General features: G+C 34.3%; 1 protein-coding gene across 9 annotated transcripts in view; it reads right to left on the minus strand.

Annotated features, from left to right (window-relative positions):
• The window catches only part of EBAG9 (estrogen receptor binding site associated antigen 9), a 49,426-nt gene that overhangs the window by 7,504 nt on the left and 23,365 nt on the right, over nucleotides 1–18,557 (minus strand). For all 9 annotated transcript variants that reach the window (XM_016431860.2, XM_007488227.2, XM_007488228.2 and 6 more), the window contains 5 exons: nucleotides 13,230–13,327; nucleotides 7,511–7,589; nucleotides 7,237–7,395; nucleotides 4,680–4,787; nucleotides 2,807–2,898 (listed from right to left, as the gene is read on the minus strand). In XM_016431860.2, coding sequence (XP_016287346.1) covers nucleotides 2,807–2,898; nucleotides 4,680–4,787; nucleotides 7,237–7,395; nucleotides 7,511–7,589; nucleotides 13,230–13,327 — 536 coding nt within the window. The remainder of the gene's footprint in view (nucleotides 1–2,806; nucleotides 2,899–4,679; nucleotides 4,788–7,236; nucleotides 7,396–7,510; nucleotides 7,590–13,229; nucleotides 13,328–18,557) is intronic.

Consider the following 18,557-nt stretch of genomic DNA (forward strand, 5'->3'; position numbering starts at 1 on the left):
AGATCAAGAAAGCAAATGGCTATAGAAAGAGAAAGATATACCCAATTGAATGCAGAATTCCAGAGAATATCAAGGAGAGATAAGATTTCCTAAATGAACAATGCAAAGAAATAGAAGAAAACATCAGAATGGGAAAGAAAGAGATCTATTCAAGACAATTAGAGATGTCAAGAGAATGTTTCATGCAAAAATGGGCATGATAAAAGACAAAAGTGGTAGGTAATTAGTAGAAAAAATTAAGAAGTGGCAAAAATATGCAAGACTATACAAGAAAGATTTTAACATCAGCAAGAGCCAGACATCCTGAAATATGAAGTTCCAGTTGAACTATTTAAATTATTATAATATGATACTGTTAAAGTACAGCACTCAATATGCTTGCAAATTTGAAAAACTCAACATTGGCCACTTGATTGGAAAAGATCAGTTTACATCCCAATCCTAAAGTGCAAAAAAAGTTTCAAATTACTGAACAATTGTGCTCATTTCACATACCATCAAGCCTATATTTAAGATTCTACAAATTATGCTCTGGCAACTTGTGAACCAAAAATTGCCAGAAGAGCAGGTTACTTTTCAAAGAGGCAGAAGAACTAGAGGACCAAATTGCTGAATCTGCTGGATTACAGTGAGAGCAAGGTAGTTCCAGAAAAACATCTACTTTTGCATCACTGTCTACATTAAAGTCTTTGATTGTATGAATCTCCACAAAATGTGGCAAGTTCTCAAAGAGATGGGAGAAATAGATCATCTTACTTGTCTTCTGAGGAACCTATACATGGGCCAAAAAGCAATAACTAGAACTGAACATGGAATATTGATTAGTTTAATATTAGAAAGGCATATGGCAAGGCCATACACATAAACCTCATTTATTTAACTTATATGTACAAAGATGCACCATGTGAAATGTTAGTCTGGATAAATCAAAAGCCAGAATTGAGATGGAGAAACACCAACAATCTCAGCAATGCAGATAATACCACTCAGATGGCAGAAAATGAAGAATTTAAGAAGCTTCTTAATGAAGGTGAAAGAGGAGAATGTAAAAACTGGCTTGAAGTTAATTAAAAAACAACACTAAGATCATAGCAACTAGCCCCATTATTTCCTGGCAAACAAAGGGAGAAGAAATGAAAGCAGTGCCAGATTTTACATTTTTGGGCTCAAAGACTACTGCAGATGGTGACTACAGTCATGAAATTAAGGCATTTGCTCTTTGGAAAGAAAGCTATGGCAAATCTGAATAGTCATACTAAAAAGCAGAGACACTACCTTGCTGACAAAGGTTTATTTAGTTGAAGATATGTTCTTTCTTGTAACAATGTATGGATGTGAAAGTTGGACTATCAGGAAAGCAGCACACCACACAGTTGACAATTTCAAATTGTGGAGCTGTAGAAAACTTTGTAGAATCCTTTACATAGGAAGATAAAATTATTCAATACTTCGACTAATTCAGACTACTGGCAAATATTGATGCTGAAGCTTAAATACTTTGGCCACATAGAGAGGACTCAGAAAAGAACCTGATGTTAAGAAAGAGTGAAGGCAAAAAGTAAAAGGGAAAGCAGAGGATGAGATGGATAGATAAATGTCATGGAAACAAGCAACATATATTTCTTGAAAAAAGTCATAAATAGGTTAATGTAATGGAGGAAGAAGACCCAGAGATCTGTCCTTGGTCCAAGTTTAATAGTTTGGGTATTTATTTTCATGATAGAATGTATTGTTTGAATGTAATAGTAATCTAACCACTGATGCAAAAGATACCAAAATTGATGAGTTCTATGAAGACCTACAACATCTTCAAGAAATAACACCAAAAAAAAGATGTCACATTCATCATAGGGTATTGGAATACTAAAATAGAAAAACTTTTCAAATTTCCAAATGATGGAAAATTTGGAGGGAAAGTTAATGTTATAAGAAAGCAGTAAAAAAGGATGTATGGGGTACTGATGCTGGAGTAGGAGGGACCTATGTTGAAATTCTGCTTCTGATCTTACCTCTATGACTTTGGGCAAGTCAAATACCTAGGTTTCAGTTTTCCTATCTAGAAAAAAAGGGGTTTGACCACAGGGACTTTAAGATCCCTTTCAGCTCTAGATCTATGATTCAATACTTAGAAAGGGCAGAAAGTGGATGTAGTAAATTTTATAAACAAGACATTTCAATAGTATGGGTAAGTGGTTAAAAGGGCTTTTACTAGGATGAAAGTAACTGCAAGGGAGAGAAGCAAACAGATGCAATGAATGTTTTAGAAGCAGAAGTAACAGGTTTGACTTACTAAATATGAAAGTTGAAAGAAAGGGAAGAATAAAAGATGTCTCAAAGATGGTGGTGATCCATTGAGAAGACTACCATCCCTCCTTGAAACCTCAACCTTCTCTAAACCAATAAGCTACCCAGGCTAGTCAATTTTACCATCACAAAATCTCACGTCCATCTCCTTATTCTCACTTATGCAACCACTCTCATAGTTCAAGCCTATCACTTCTTGTCAGACATCCTGCAATAACAGCTTTCTAATTAGTTTAACTGAAGTTTCTGTCTTCCTTTTCAAGACAATATAATAGTTTTCAAATGCAAAATTCTAAAACATAAATGTGATCATGTCACTCTCCTGCTCAAAAATCTACAGCTCCCTTTTGCCTTTAGAATAAAATATAAAGCCTGTAGTCTAGCATTTAAAGTCACCCATGATTAGACTCCCACATACCTCTCCAAATCTTCTAATATTATTCCTCTTCAAGCATTCTCTGTGCCAAATATATAGTTAGTAAGTAGAAGTAATGTTATTTACCTCAGGACTTCCTCTGCTTGCCAGGCTGCATCTTCTTCTTCTTCCCATGCATTTGTATTCTCCTGCCAGGTATCCAAGTCACCCAATTCAGGCTATATAGTAAAGAAGAAAAACAAGTAAATAAAAGGTAAGGAGGGAAAAAAACTACAAAAGTTAATTATATTAATTATTATTCTAATTAAATATATAAATAATACTTATATGAGGTTAAAAAACAACTTTGTAGAATATATGAATGCCTCAATATGACATATAATTAATGGTTTATTATATGGAGAAGTGATCAGCTAAAGCCATGTTTCATGCAAATATGTAACTTGCTATTATTGATACCTTCTCAACTTGTCTTTATTCCTTTTAGAAGGCCAAGCACTACAAAATTGTTTTAGACTTAAAACTAGATCAATTACAAGGTAGAACTTGAACATTTAACAAGTACTAGTAAATAATTTCTCTTTATTTTCTTTTACCAGAGGGGGGAAAACAGTACTTGTAGCTCATATTTATATATCCCTGAAAAGTCCTTTTTTTCATTACAACCTTCTTTGTTAGGTTGGAAAGGACATCACAAAATAAAGCAAGAGGAATTCCAACTAAAACAGACTCTAGCATTTGTGAAAGGGTGTTATAAAATAGGGAATTTATTGGATATTTAGTAAAAAAATGTATAGTATGATGTAAAGAATATATTATACTTCTGTCTTCATTTTTTAGGAAGCAGGTTTATGAAGGGGCACTAGAGGGACTTGGCCATCTTAGCCTTTGGTAAGAATATGATTAAATTTGATGAAGCAGAGTTTTTAAAGTCTTCTAAACTCACCATCACACATTTCTCTGGCTCAATTTTAGTGTCTTCTTAGATACTGTTAGGACCACTCTCAGACTCATCTCCTTTTCTATCTCCATTTTTTATCTTTTGTACCCTTTCCCTTGTTCCCCAGAAACCAAATGTAACTGTCCATAGCCATATCATTTCACATCAACAGAATCAAAGGTCCTATTTCCTGAATGCAGAAGTAGGTAGGATCTGATTACATGCATATAATTATCCCCATTAAGATATGCATGAACAACTTGTTAACTTAAAATAATATTTAATTGGCAGTATGGGTAGGGAACATTTTTTTTTCAGGGTGAAGAGTCATTCTTTAAAAGTGTTTAGCTTTTACTGTTAATAATCCCAAGGAGAAAAATGTATTCCATCAATAATGAAACCATGTGTCATTCTGATTTTATTTACTCACTACTATAAGAGGCTCTGTACACAAATAGTTCAATGAAATAGTCACTGCTTGAGGAGAGGACAGGGGGGGTCTGACTAAACACCTGAAAGTCTAAATAATACATCTGGATAATATGGAACGTTCCTCAACCTAATTCAAATAGTTCTCTAGTTTGGGCTAGTAACTTCTAAGTACTAATTGGATTTTTTTATATGAAGTAGCCTAAAATTAGTCAAATTTGTCTATAATTATAATGCTTTACTGATACAAAAAATATCTGGGCATTCTAATGTCTTGTAATTCTTAAGGCTCTAAAATTGAAAACATGCATATAGATTGCAAGTACTACATTTTACACACCAAAATGTTTTTTAAAAGGTGCAATCTTACCAATTCACTTTTTTAAAGTGAAATCTTTTCATTAATCACCTTTAAAGATTAGCTCTGAGTATAATAATCAGCATTCTTCCCACTTATAATGTGTATACTTGAACACCAACTTCAAAATTTTATGAAAATATATTCTTATAAAAGGCTAGGTGGAATACATATGCCAAATTTTTCCACAGCAGCCACGGAACTTCTCCTGTTATATTTGTCTTCAGAGATTAGGCATAGTAATTACTTGTTTTTCTCAAAAGAATACTTACAGATTGGTGAATGAAAGGAATATCTTGTGTAGCTGCTAATCTACTAGAGAAACCTGTGGTACCATCTGGAATGCCAAAATTTAGTGGTTCTCTCTTCTTAATAATAATCTGAAAAACAACATTAAAGATATTCGGGACTTTTTTACTCATTGGATTATAGATAATCATCTTGTAAAACATATAAATTACTCAACAAACCATAATTTTTGATTCACAATGTAGACATGAAGAGTTCTATAAAGATACCAAAATAATTAAGGTAGCAATGTTTACATTGCTTTATAGGATCATAATATTTAGAGCTACAAGTGATCTTAGTGTGGGGTTTTTCTTAATGGACTTCCTTGACCAGCAGGGTCCCACAAGGGAAGGGGCTCACCTTTGTGATGGGACCGGAGGAGAGGTAGGAACCGAGAACCAGGGTGGAAATGAAAGACACGGACAAGTCAGTGGTTGGATAGGGCAGGCAATCCCTATGATACTCCCTTTGATAGGAAAGTATGAGTACAAAGGTGGATGAGGAGATTAAGGTAGGAAATGCAGGCCTAGATGGTTACAGCCTCGGGGAAGGAGAAGGTCAAGAGGAGAGAGATAGTCATTGAGGAGCCCCGTGGAGCTCCATGAAAGGGAGAAAGGCCAAGAGGCAAGAGGAAGTTCATGGGAGTGCCTCTGAATTTAATCCTGTCCTGCTTGGGCGGTACTCCCAAGGACATAGTAACCATATCACAAAGTATAGACAATTAAGATTGGGTGGCAAGGTAGAGGGAACACCTTTGGGCATGTAGATTGCAAACCTCGGATTTCCCGGGGAATTGAGTCCGAGCATGTTAATGAGTTTGTCTTAGCCAAGGGCCGAATGGCCAGTTCAAGGTTACATTCACAAGCCTCATTGGTATAACCTTATGCTTGGAGACACAGTAATCATACAGTCATTTATATTTCATAGATGTGAATATGCTTGGGATGCTACATCTTAGGAATCATCTAGTGTAAGTCACTCATTTTACAAATGAAAAAAATGGAACACAGAAAAGTATGTGGCTTTCCTAAGGACACAACAGTATAACAGCCCAAGTTCTCTCATTTCATCATTCTGCTTTAAATGGAAATATGCTGAGTCAGATAAATAATTAAGTAATTCTCTCAGAGTACTACATATTTCTGGAACTAAATTAATCCTTTCCACAAACAAAAAAACTAATATTCAACTGATGGACAATAGCTACAAAGTGTACTTTTTAAAAAAATTCTGTGTAAAAACATATTTTAAATATCTTCTGTTTCTTTGGGGGGAGGGGGTAAAAAGTGTGGACAATCTAGCACAAATCCAGCACTACTAGTTGAAAAACAATACAGATCAGAATTATAGCTCACAATGGGTCAGTTGTGTTATCTGTGAATAGGAAGGGTAACACATCAGTTTTCTATAACAAAATTTAAAGGATTGTTAGGATGATCAAATAAAAAAATATTTGTGAAGTGTTTAGCACAATGTCTGGTACACAGTAAACATTATATGAATATCAGCTGTTGTTATCGTTATGGTTGTCATTATTTTTCAGGTCTGTGATTTTTTTTATTGTGGTTACTCTCATCTAACAGAGATTACAAACCTAATATTACTGAATAAATGGATTTTGTAAGTTATAGCCAAAAAACTCATCGTCCAATGGACAACCTGTGATTAACCTCTCTAAAACATAAGTAGACTGGATAAGGGCCTAGCACTGGGCTTATACTCAAAGCCCTTCTAAAAGCACATATGTATTTTTATGTACTTCACTGGCATAACCTTTAAGGATATAGGTTGCCACTTCTGGGTCTGTATCCCAAAGAAATAATAAAAAAGGGGAAAGGACCCATTTGCACAAAAATATTTAGAGGTGCTTTTTTTTTTTGTGGTAGCAAAGAATTAGAAATTGAGGGGATGTCCATCAATTGGGGAATGGCTGAACAAACTGTGGTACATGTTGGTAATGGAATACTATTGTGCTATAGGAACTGATAAGAAGAACAACTTCAAAAAAACTGGAAAGATCAGCAGGAACTGATGCAGAGTGAAATAAGCAGAACTGGGAGAATACTGTACACAATAACAGCAATATTGGTTAATGATTGTCTGTGAAAACGTGGCTACTCTCAGCATGCAATGATCTGGGACAATCCTGAAAGACTTGTGGTGGAGAATGCTATCCACCTCCAAAGAAAGAACTGTTGAAGTTGTCTTTCACATTAGTGTAATTTTGGTTTTATTTGGGGGTTTAGTTCTGTATGACTTTGCTCTCACAATCAATATGAAAGTGTGTTTTGCATAACAATAAAAATGGGAGGGGGATGGAATGCAGATTGCCTCCATAATACAATGGGACACTGAGACAGGACTTTAGCAGAGGTGAAAAAAATAACTACTAAAAAACTCATTATCAAGTAGTTAATTAGAAAGGGTTTTCTAATATTTATGTTAGCTAATGCTAATTACAATAAGAAATTATTTTTAGTTATAAATTCTTTTAATATAATAAATTCCATAAATAAGTCCACTAAGTTACACACGTACTTTTTGTGTTTTCCTTATAGTTGGTGCCATGTCTTTAAAATAGTCAGGTTCTATTTGTTCCAATGTATTTTGCTGTGCTGTCCCATTTCCATTGCCTCCTTCAATTTTTATACTTGTGGGTGCATCTTCATCCCAGGAGCTCCAGTCTTCAACTTCTGACTAAATGTAATTGAGTTAATACCACATTAACCAAAAAAGGAAATTAAATTTATATGAAACAACAATTATATAAATGAGAATCAGTTAAATTAAGTGAAATTTTTGTAGAAGTCACCTGCTTAGGAACTGGTGAATAATCCACTGTGGTTGGCAAAGTTATTTGATCTCCACTTAATTTCCGTCCTCTGCCAGACCTGAAATAAAAATATGAATAATTCCTTTCCAAAAATACTAAATAATAAACAGTACAATAAAAAGCTTGTAAGACAGAATAGTAGAATAACAAACTTACTTCTTAATATAGCTACTGGTTAACATACCAATAAATCAAGAAAACATATGAATAAAAGATTCTAGAGATTTTTTAAAAATACTAGGAAAGAGGGAGTCATAGTGTAATATTGTATCTAACATATTTGAGATTTTAATAGTTATGAAGAGAAAGCTAAATTGTTACTTCCTTCCTAAGACTAAAGAATAAAGCAATTGCTTTTTTTCCAATTATTAACAAGGTCATAGAGAAAAAAAATTCAGTTTCTTGTATTATATAGAAACAATAATTTTGCAATTTTTTTCTCCAGACTGCTATTCAATGAAGGATTTATTCTCCTATGTAAGGTAAAAGGATCTTCCTAAAAGCATTTTCTGAACCGATTTAAGGATAGTTGTAGAAGAGTTATCCAAATCAAATAAAAATGTTTTCTCTTTCATATAAAAATTGCCATTTATTTCTTAATTTTTCAAAAAGTTTAGTACACATTTAAATTATAGCATTTTGTTTATATCTTTGCGCTTTTCCATTCTTCCAGCTATAAACAATATGCTCTGTGAAAGCAGAAACTTACTTATAATATTATTTATATGCCCCATAACATCTAATAAAGAGTATTATACATGGATACTCAGTAAGGATCCATTGAATGAATAAATAAAAACATTAATAGTTCTAAAAAAGAAACATTAAAGATGTTTTCATTTCCCACAAACTGCTCTACTTAGTTTCCTTTCAAGGAAATAAGCTCATGACTAGAAGTCTTATCACAATGGAGACTGCTTCAACTTTGATACTCAGCACCTCAATACCTTCAGTTGCCTTTCCCCTCTAATTGGAGGCTGGGGTGTGGTGTGGGGGGAGAACAACTTCCTCCCCAAAACTCCCTTTATAGAGGGTTCAGAATTCTCAGCACTTCATTTCATAGTAACTGCTCTGATTGGTTTCAATTCCATGAACATCATGTTACTGGGGAACGCTGGTGATTCCCTCCCTTCACCTAAAGCTTCCTTTTGTATGTACTGCCTTCCCCTATAACTATAAGATCCTTGAGGACAAGGACTGTCTTTCTTATTTGTAGCCTCATTAATTAATGTTGATTAACAACTGACTAAATAAAAAAGATTATGACTATAAAAATCTGTGTTAATTTAAAGAGCAATAAAATTTTCACTCCATTTTGGTTTTAAAAGATTATTCACATAAAAATGAACAATATGGAAATGTTTTGAGTGATAATATATGTATAATCTAGAATGAACTGCTTGCCAACTCCAGCGGGGGAGAGAAGTAGGAGGTAAGAAGACAATGTGGATCATATAACTTCAGAAAATTTATGTCGAAATTTGTTATCATGTGTAATTGGTAAAAAATAAAATAAATAAATTTACCCCTTCCTTCTATAAACTTTATAAAACTTTCTTTTGTCCATATACAAAGTACATCTTTTTCACTGAAAAAAAAAACAACTTAAAATGTTTACCATATTTTCCTACTTTTATTACCATAAATGATTAAATTATTTTAGAAATGTATTTAAGTAAAAAACTCCAACTTCTCAGTAAGTTCTTTACCATTGTATCTTCTCACAATGTCTCATATTCCTCAATTGCAAGCAAAATTGTGTCTGATTTATCTTTGCATCTCAGCTGGTTACTAGTAGAGTATAATGTTGATTAAATGTTTGGAGAATATTGGGTAAATATAGTACCTCTTTGAAATAAACTAAGACTATACATATACTTTTTCAATTAAGCAATCTATAGAATTTCAAACTTGAACAACTGAAAGGATAGCAAATTAATTTTGTATAAATACATTAAAACTTAAAATTATGCATATACATTAGACAAGTGTGTTGTTGCAACCCAGCTATCTTATTCATTAGAGGTGTAAAACTCATAGTTGCAAAGCCTGAGTGCAGACTAAAATGCATTTGGAAAACATTTAACAAAAAATAGAATAAAATAAAGGTAATTTTAATTGGTATTTCATTAAGCCTATAGAGTTCTTCTATTTGAACATGAAACCACTGTAATAAACTACTGTATAATTATGAAAAGAAAAGATGATAGTTCCTGGAGTTGACATACAAATTCAATAAAAAACAAAAATTTATTTAAGTGCTTATTCACAAGAACAACAAAAAAAAATTTGTCTTCAAGAAACTTACACACCACTGAAGAATTCAGGAAATTCTCCAGGATGAGAAAGAATTCTTATGATTCGAGAATGATAAAGGACAAAGGGGAAAAGATCACAAAGTCTTTACAGTGGTTCTAAATTTGGAAAATTCTACAAAATGGGCTTTGCAACCAAAGCACTGATACTATGCAATGCTAATTGGTAGATAACTTTAACTAAACAACTTTCCACAAATAGTTCAAATTATTTGTTTATTTTTAACCCTAGAATGTATCTGAAATGGGGGGGGGGAGGGGAGAGGCATTCACTTCCTTGAAATTTGCTTATAGATAAATGGTCTATACGGTTGTGGGTTGTGACAGAGGTTTCAAATTCAAGAACTGGAGTTACAGTTTGGGAAATTGCTGGAGCCTCAGCCACAGCAGGAGAGGGGGCTCCAGGAGATGTTCTGGAATCTTGGAAGAGCAAGAGTTTTCTGTCAGAGAGAGGCAGTTAGCTCTCTCAATCCTGAGAAAGCCTAAGGAAAGGTCTGGTCAAGACTTTGCTCCTGAGGAAAGTCTTGCATCTTTTCTCCTGGTGATTGAACACCCTTTCCCCCCCAACCGATTTCCAACTGAAGTGGTCAGTTTGGGGAAGACACCAAGCAGCTGCCTAGATCACCTGACAGCTACTGGTGCCCTGGGTCTGGACGGTGCCCAGGGGGGCAAGACCAGGGCCATCCAAGCCTGAATCTCTCAGGGCCCAAGGCTGCCAAGGCCTGGGTTCCCCAACTTGAGGAGGAAGGTAAGGGTAGCTAGAATAAGGACACCTTTCCCTCTTTCTTCACAAAAACCCTACCCATAGCCATTTCTCTGTATTATTCCTAAATTAATTAGTTGGAATAAAGTTTGCTGTCTTTTCCCATCTGACTCTAATGTGAGTGGAAACCAGTTTTGGCTGGGGGGGAGGGGATTAGGTGGAGGGGGTAACTCTCTCTCTCTCTGAGGAAAGACATTAGTAGCAGAGGGAAGTCAAGAGGCAGTTTGAGGTTGAGCAGCCATATCTGAGGGGAGGCTGAAGGGGGGAACTACTCACTCCCCTTCCTCTCCCTTGGCCAAGTTAAACAGCAACTGTCTCCCCTGAACCCTGCTTTGAGAGGGGAGGTCTCTACTCTTTCTCCCTCTCTCTCTTTACCACCAGACTAATCCTCTATTACAAACTATAACAAAAAGTTATTCTTTATGCTATATAATATTGAAGGAAAACTAGTAACAAATATCTGCTTTCCCTAGAGAGTTTTAGGAAAACATTTTTTAAAGAATACCTTAACCTTGATATATAAATAAAAAACAAAACTTTTTGGCTTAATTCAGTGTTCAGACTCCAAAGTCAGCTTTTTATATAATATGTATGCCATGGCTACCTATCACAAGACAGCCGTAAAGTAACATTTTTTTTAAATGGGCTACTTAATTTCCTATTTAAATTCTACTAGGAAATCCCATATGTCTGCTTATAAAATATCAGAATTATGAAGTAATAGTTACTTCAAATCTGGTTCAACAACAGTTCACATGAAAGACATGAGAATTTTCATGGACTACAAGCTCAACTGGAATAAAAAAAAAAACATAACAAGTGAACTTAGTCACTAACAGAACTAAAATACCCAGAACAAAAGAGGAAACAGGTGCAAAGAACTTTAAAAGAACACATGTGATATTATTACAGTCAGTCCTGATGCTACATTTTAGAAAGGGCAACAACAAAATAAAGAGCATCCAGAAGAGGAGGTATAGGAAGATGAGAGGTCAGGATCACACAATGCCATAAAAGCTGATGGAATTCCAAAAAAGACTTAGGAGGGGGTACCATGATAGCTGTCTTCAAGCAATCAAAGGGCTGTCAAGTAGAAAAGAGATTAGATTTATTCTGCTTAATATGAGGGGGTAGAGCTAGGAGCAATGGGTATAATTAAGTTGCAGAGATGTAGATTTTAATTTGATGTAATGAAAATCTTCCTAATGACTAGAACTATGCAAAATTAAAATTGGCACAGGCTGCTTCATGGCTGTATTTGCTGACAGACAAGTAGTCTATTCCATAAAACAAAAAGGATTCTTTATAAAAACAAATGCAAAGCAATGATTCTCTACTTTGCCAGAATAATATTTTGGTAAAACATTTTTAAGGTATCTTAATCTTGATACATAAGTATAAAAATTTTTTTAGAAAAATAGTTTAATTCAATTTAATATATGACTGCCCATGTCTCTATTAAGGGAAGGATAGCTGACCGTATCAAGGACATTACAAAAGAAACTACTATTCAGATATAGGTTGGATGGGTCTTTACCCATTCTCAGATTCTATGAGTCAGTGATGCCTATACCTAAAGTTTCACTTACATCATTCTTAGAAATGCCAACAGTAAAATTGATTTTAGGAGGACTATGAGAAGCTGGGTAGAAGTAAAATATGTATATACAACAATGCAAGGAAATAGTAAAGCTGATGATCTAATCGAATATTAAAAATTTCATACTAGTTCTGTTCTTAGATAAGAGAACCTATAGCTTCTACTTTAATGGTTACCTCACCACTACTGCCTTAAATGATGCAGACTTCTTTAAGAGCTGTAAAAATATTTGGTCACCTCCCCTTTTCTGTCTTAGAAGAGGAAATGTTTTCTCATTTGATAATGAATCCGTACAAATTTTTCTAAACACTTCCCTACTTTTATCCCATGAATAATTCTCCTTTCCTTTATATATCCTTTTTATATCAAATGTTTTATTTATCCTAAATTGTGATAGAATGCTGATGACTGGCTGTGTATTCTAAGCAAGCAGAAAAGTTATAAAAACCTAATCTAATACCCTAAAAGAAGCTGAAACTGCTTCCAGACCAAGGAGTTGTCCTTTTTTAATAAACGTCTTTTCCTTTTAGTTTGGCTACTCATTTTATTTGACTATCAGTTTTGAGGGCTGTTGTGCGTGAGACTGGCCCCTGGTTCTCAAGGAGCTCAGGTTGAGAAATTAAGCTGCCAACACAAAAGGTTACTATTCTTGTCTCTGAAATTAAGTTACTTAAAATACATATCCAGGAAACATTGATATTTTAATAAAGAAAGAAATAAGTAGCAGAAATATGGAGAAAAAATAGTTGAACATACATATTCCACTGTGTTGTCATGCTGCCATTTAATAGTTTTTTTCCAGAAGACATTTTTTTTCTGGTAAGAATATCAGAGAGAAAGGAAGCATAATTCTGAGAAACTGCTCAGTGTGAAAATATAACTTGTTTTAAAGAACTGTATGTCAAATGAATATTAATAAGGTTTTGTCATAATCAAAATTTGGCTGGATTTAAATTTTACTATTGAAACACATAAAAAAGAGCAAAACAATTGGAACAAGATATAAAAACTTCTATTTACCTGCATATTAACCTCTTAATGAATGAGAGTACTGTGGCTAGGCAGGTACAAACTTTAAACAACCGGAACTGTGTGATAGCCATGATGGGTAGCAGAACCTGTCAAAAACAAATATAACACAAATACATCAAGAAGATGTCATGAGCCACATGTTTCTTACCAAGATGAAAAAGTCAAATTTAATAAAAAGAACTATTCTGACAAAATGTGATAAAACATTTTAAAATTTTTGCTTGGTGACCACAAAGACAACAAGATAGGTTTTGAAGGTAAATCTCTAGTCAAAAGATTCTACAGAGAATCTATTTTTAACAATAGAATAGGTTAAACTCTTAAAATTCTTTATAAAATAGGATATTTGAGGTGAACTAATCTGTTTAAAGTAATTAGGACTATCTAAAGACTGATATTCACAATGATATGAACTATTAAGATGAGCTGTGTAATTGGGACTTGAGACAGTATATTAATTTTAGCAGAAAACAAATCTTATGTGCAGGTGTACCATAGTGGAAAAGGAATGTGCAATTCCAAGAAAAACGACATTAATGGAGTATTCTGGGAATTATCTCTGAGGTAAAATCGCTTAAATTTACCAGTTGCTCTGAAGGGGGAAGAAATCCTCCTAAGACTTTACAATTTAGGGAAAGTTCTACAAAGACAAAGGTTTTAAGAGGTTGAAGAAATTTTATTTTATTAAGTCCTATTAGTTTCAATATCCCACCCACAGAGATGGTGTGATTGCTTGTTCTATCAAGTGAGAGCCAAAAGATGGGGATATTTTAGAGGATCAAGGGAACTTTCAGAATTAAGGAACAGTTTTGTTTAAAGGTTGGAATGTGTCTTGAAGGGTCTAGTCTCATGGGAAAAGATAGTCTTGCTATAAGGGGGGTAAAGAAAAAGTTGTTGACATATGTAAGTGAAAATTCAATATCTAAATACATCTTTAAAATTAATGAGACTAGGATAAATGAGTTGAAAAGGGTTTTTGGTGAAAAAGGTAGTATGGTATTGGCCGAAAAACAAAAAGGCAGATCAGTGGAACAGAACAGACATACAACAAACGGTAGTAAAAGATTCCAGTTATCTTTGTATTTGACAAAAGTATAGATCCAAGCTATTAAGATAAGAGATCACTATTTGATAAAAATTTCTGGGACAACTGGAAAGTAGTTTGGCAGAAAAGAGGTCTAGAACAGTAGCTTACACCATTCACTAAAATGGATACAAAATCTAGACATAAAAGCATCATAAGCAAATTAGAAGAACATGGAACAGATTACCTATCAGATTTGCTGATAAAAGAAGAAATTATGAGTAAACAAAAGATGAAGAGCCTTGTGAGATATAAAATAAATAATTCTGAGTATATTAAATTGAAATGTTTTTTGTACAAATAAAACAAATGTTGCCAAGATTAGGAGGAAAGCAGAAAATTTGGGGAAAATGTTCATAGAATCTTGAATAGAGATATCCCTCCTAAAATATATTCAGAACCCTTTAAATTCATGGCAATAAAAGCCATCTCCCAATTGATAAATGAGCAAAAAATACAAACAGTTAATTTTCATATGAAGATATTAAAGTCATATATAGGCATATGAAAAAATAGAAAAAGATCTAAAATACCTCACTGGAAAAATGACTGATCTGGAAAAGAGACCCAGGAGAGAGAATCTAAGAATCATCAGAATACCTGAAAGTCATCATCAAAACAGGGCATATACACCTATCACAAGAAATCATCAGGGAAAACTTCTCTGATATCCTCAAGGAGGGATATATAGAAATTGAGTGAATTCACTGTCCCCTCCTGAAAGAGACCCCGAAAATAAAATACTCCAAAACTATTATAGCTAAATTCCAGAACTCTCTGGCCAAGGAAAAAGTACTATAAGCTGCCAGAAGGAAACAGTTCAAATATCAAAGAGCCACAATCAGGGTTACATAGGATCCAGCAGCTTCTATATTAAAGGGACCAGAAGACATAGAATATGATATTCCAAAAGACAAAGGACCTAGGACTATAAACTAGAATTACATACCCAGAAAAACTGAGCATAATCCTCCAGGGGAAAAAATTGACATTTAATATTTTCCTGACCAAAAAACCAGAGCTGAAAAGGAAATTCAATGAGCAAATTTCATACTCAAGAAAATCATAAAAAATTAAAGCGAAAAATGTAAGAGGTTTTAATAAGGCTAAACTGAATACACTCATAATTAAGAAGGTGATATTTTAAATAATTAAGTTATCTATGATACTTGAGAAAGGTAAGGTACTTAAAGTAGTCAAGATACCTAAAGTACCTAAGATACTTAAGAACGAATGCTATAACTATTAGAGCAATAAAAAGTATACATAGAAAGAAGAAAGCTTAGAAAAAACCATAACAAAGTTCATTTGGAAGAACAAAAGATCAAGGATATCCAGGGAAATAATGAAAAAAAATACAAAGGAAGGGGGTCTTGCAGTCCCAGATCTCAGACTATATTACAAAGCAGCGGTCATCAAAACAATTTGGTACTGGCTAAGAGACAGAAAGGAGGATCAGTGGAATAGACTGGGGGCAAGCAACCTCAGCAAGACAGTATATGACAAACCCAAAGATCCCAGCTTTTGGGACAAAAATCCACTATTTCATAAAAACTGCTGGGAAAATTGGAGGACAGTGTGGGAAAGATTAGGCTTAGATCAACACCTCACACCCTACACCAAGATAAATTCAAAATGGGTGAATGACTTGAACATAAAGAAGGAAACTATAAGAAATTTAGGCGAACACAGAATAGTATACATGTCAGACCTTTGGGAAGGGAAATACTTCAAAACCAAGCAAGAATTAGAAAGAGTTAAAAAATGCAAAATAAATAATATGGATTACATCAAATTAAAAAGTTTTTGTACAAACAAAACCAATGTAACCAAAATCAGAAGGGTAGCAACAAATTGGGAAACAATCTTCATAAAAACCTGTGACAAAGGTTTAATTACTCAAATTTATAAAGAACTAAATCAATTGTACAAAAAATCAAGCCATTCTCCAATTGACAAATGGGCAAGGGACATGAACAGGCAGTTCTCAGCCAAAGAAATCAAAACTATTAAGAAGCACATGAAAAAGTGCTCTACATCTCTTATAATCAGAGAGATGCAAATCAAAACAACTCTGAGGTATCACCTCACACCTAGCAGATTGGCTAACATGACAGCTATGCAAAGTAATGAATGCTGGAGGGGATGTGGCAAAGTGGGGACATTAATTCATTGCTGGTGGAGTTGTGAATTGATCCAACCATTCTGGAGGGCAATTTGGAACTATGCCCAAAGGGCGATAAAAGACTGTCTGCCCTTTGATCCAGCCATAGCACTGCTGGGCTTGTACCCCAAAGAGATAATGGACAAAAAGACTTGTACAAGAATATTCATTAGCTGCACTCTTTGTGGTGGCCAAAAATTGGAAAATGAGGGGATGCCCTTCAATTGGGGAATGGCTGAACAAATTGTGGTATATGTTGGTGATGGAATACTATTGTGCTAAAAGGAATAATAAAGTGGAGGAATTCCATGGAGACTGGAACAACCTCCAGGAAGTGATGCAGAGCGAAAAGAGGAGAACCAGGAAAACATTATACACAGAGACTGAAACATTGTGGTACAATGGAAGGTGATGGACTTCTCCATTAATATCAATGCAATTTCCCTGAACAATCTGCAGGGATCTAAAAAAAAATACTACCCACAAGCAGAGGATAAACTGTGGGAGTAAAAACACCGATGAGAAGCAACTGCTTGACTACAGGGTTGGAGGAGATAAGACTGAGGAGAGACTCTAAATGAACACTATAATGCAAATTCCAACAACAGGGAAATGGGTTCGAGTCAAGAACACATGTGATAACCAGTGGAATCATGCGTCAGCTATGGGAGAGGGAAAGGCAGGGGGGGGGGGGGGGGGGAAGAAAATAAGAAAATGATCTTTGTTTCCAGTGAATAATGTATGAAAACGACCAAATAAAATAATGTTTAAATAAAAAAAAAGAAAGAAGAAAGCTAAATAAGATGGGCTAATATCTTCCCTCTCCCCCCCAAAAAGAGGGATGGGAAAGAGAAGGGGGGTAAATTACATGAGTAGCATAAAGAAGAAAATATACTGGAGGAGAAGGTGCAGGGGGGAGGGGAGGAGGAGTGCCTGCGCTTGAATCTTACTCTCATTGGAACTAACTCAAAGTGGGAAAAACACAGGGAAGTAGGAGGCTAGGAAGAATAAAGGAGGGTGAACTAGGGGAGGTAGAGGTAAAAAAAAAAATTTGTGAACAAGACTAAAGGAGATCAAGAAGAATAAAGAGAGAGGAAAATAAAATGGAGGGAAAGGAAGCACAATTAGCAATCACAATTATGAATGTAAATGGGATGAACTCACCCATAAAATGGAAAAGAATAGCAAACTGGATTAAAAAATTAGAATCCTACAATATCTTGTCTACAAGAAAAACATTTAAAACAGAGAACCACACCCAGAGTAGAAGTAAGAGGCTAGAGCAAAATCTTTTATGCCTCAACTAAAGTAAAAAAAAAGCAGGGGTAGCAATCATGATCTCATACAAGGCAAAAGTAAAAACTGATCTTATGAAAAGAAATAAAGAAGGAAATTACTTTATGATAACAGGCACTATAGAGAATCAAACATATCAATATTAAACATATGCACTAATCGGCATAGCATCCAGATTCCTAAAAGAAAAGTTACATCAATAACAGAAGGAAATAGTTTTACTAAATTACTAGTGGAGGACTTCAACCTTCCCCTCTCAGAAGTAGATAAATCCAACCAAAAAATAAACAAGAAAGAAGTTAAGAATATAAACAGAACTTTAGAAAAGTTCAATAGACCTTTTCCTCAGTAGTAGATGGCACTGTCAAAAAAAACTGACTATAATAGTGCATAAAACATCACATCCAAATGTGGAAAAGCAAAAATATTAAATGCATATTTTTCAGACTATATTATAATAAAAATTACATTAACAAAGAGCAGCAGAATGAAAGACTACAAATTATTTGGAAACTAAATCTTATCCTAAAGAATGAATATGATGGAAATAATCAATTTCATTAATGAAAATGACAATGAGGAGAGAACATACCAAAATGTATGAGATGCAAGGGGAAAATTCATATCTATAAATACTTATATATCAATAAAATAGAGAAAGAAAGAGCAGACCAATGAACTGGGCATGCAGCCAAAAATATTAGGAAAAAGAACAAATTAAAAATCCCCAATTAAACACTGAATTAGAAATCCTGAAAATAAAGGCAGATTT

Source organism: Monodelphis domestica, chromosome 3 (assembly GCF_027887165.1).
Source record: "Monodelphis domestica isolate mMonDom1 chromosome 3, mMonDom1.pri, whole genome shotgun sequence".
NCBI lineage: Eukaryota > Metazoa > Chordata > Mammalia > Didelphimorphia > Didelphidae > Monodelphis > Monodelphis domestica.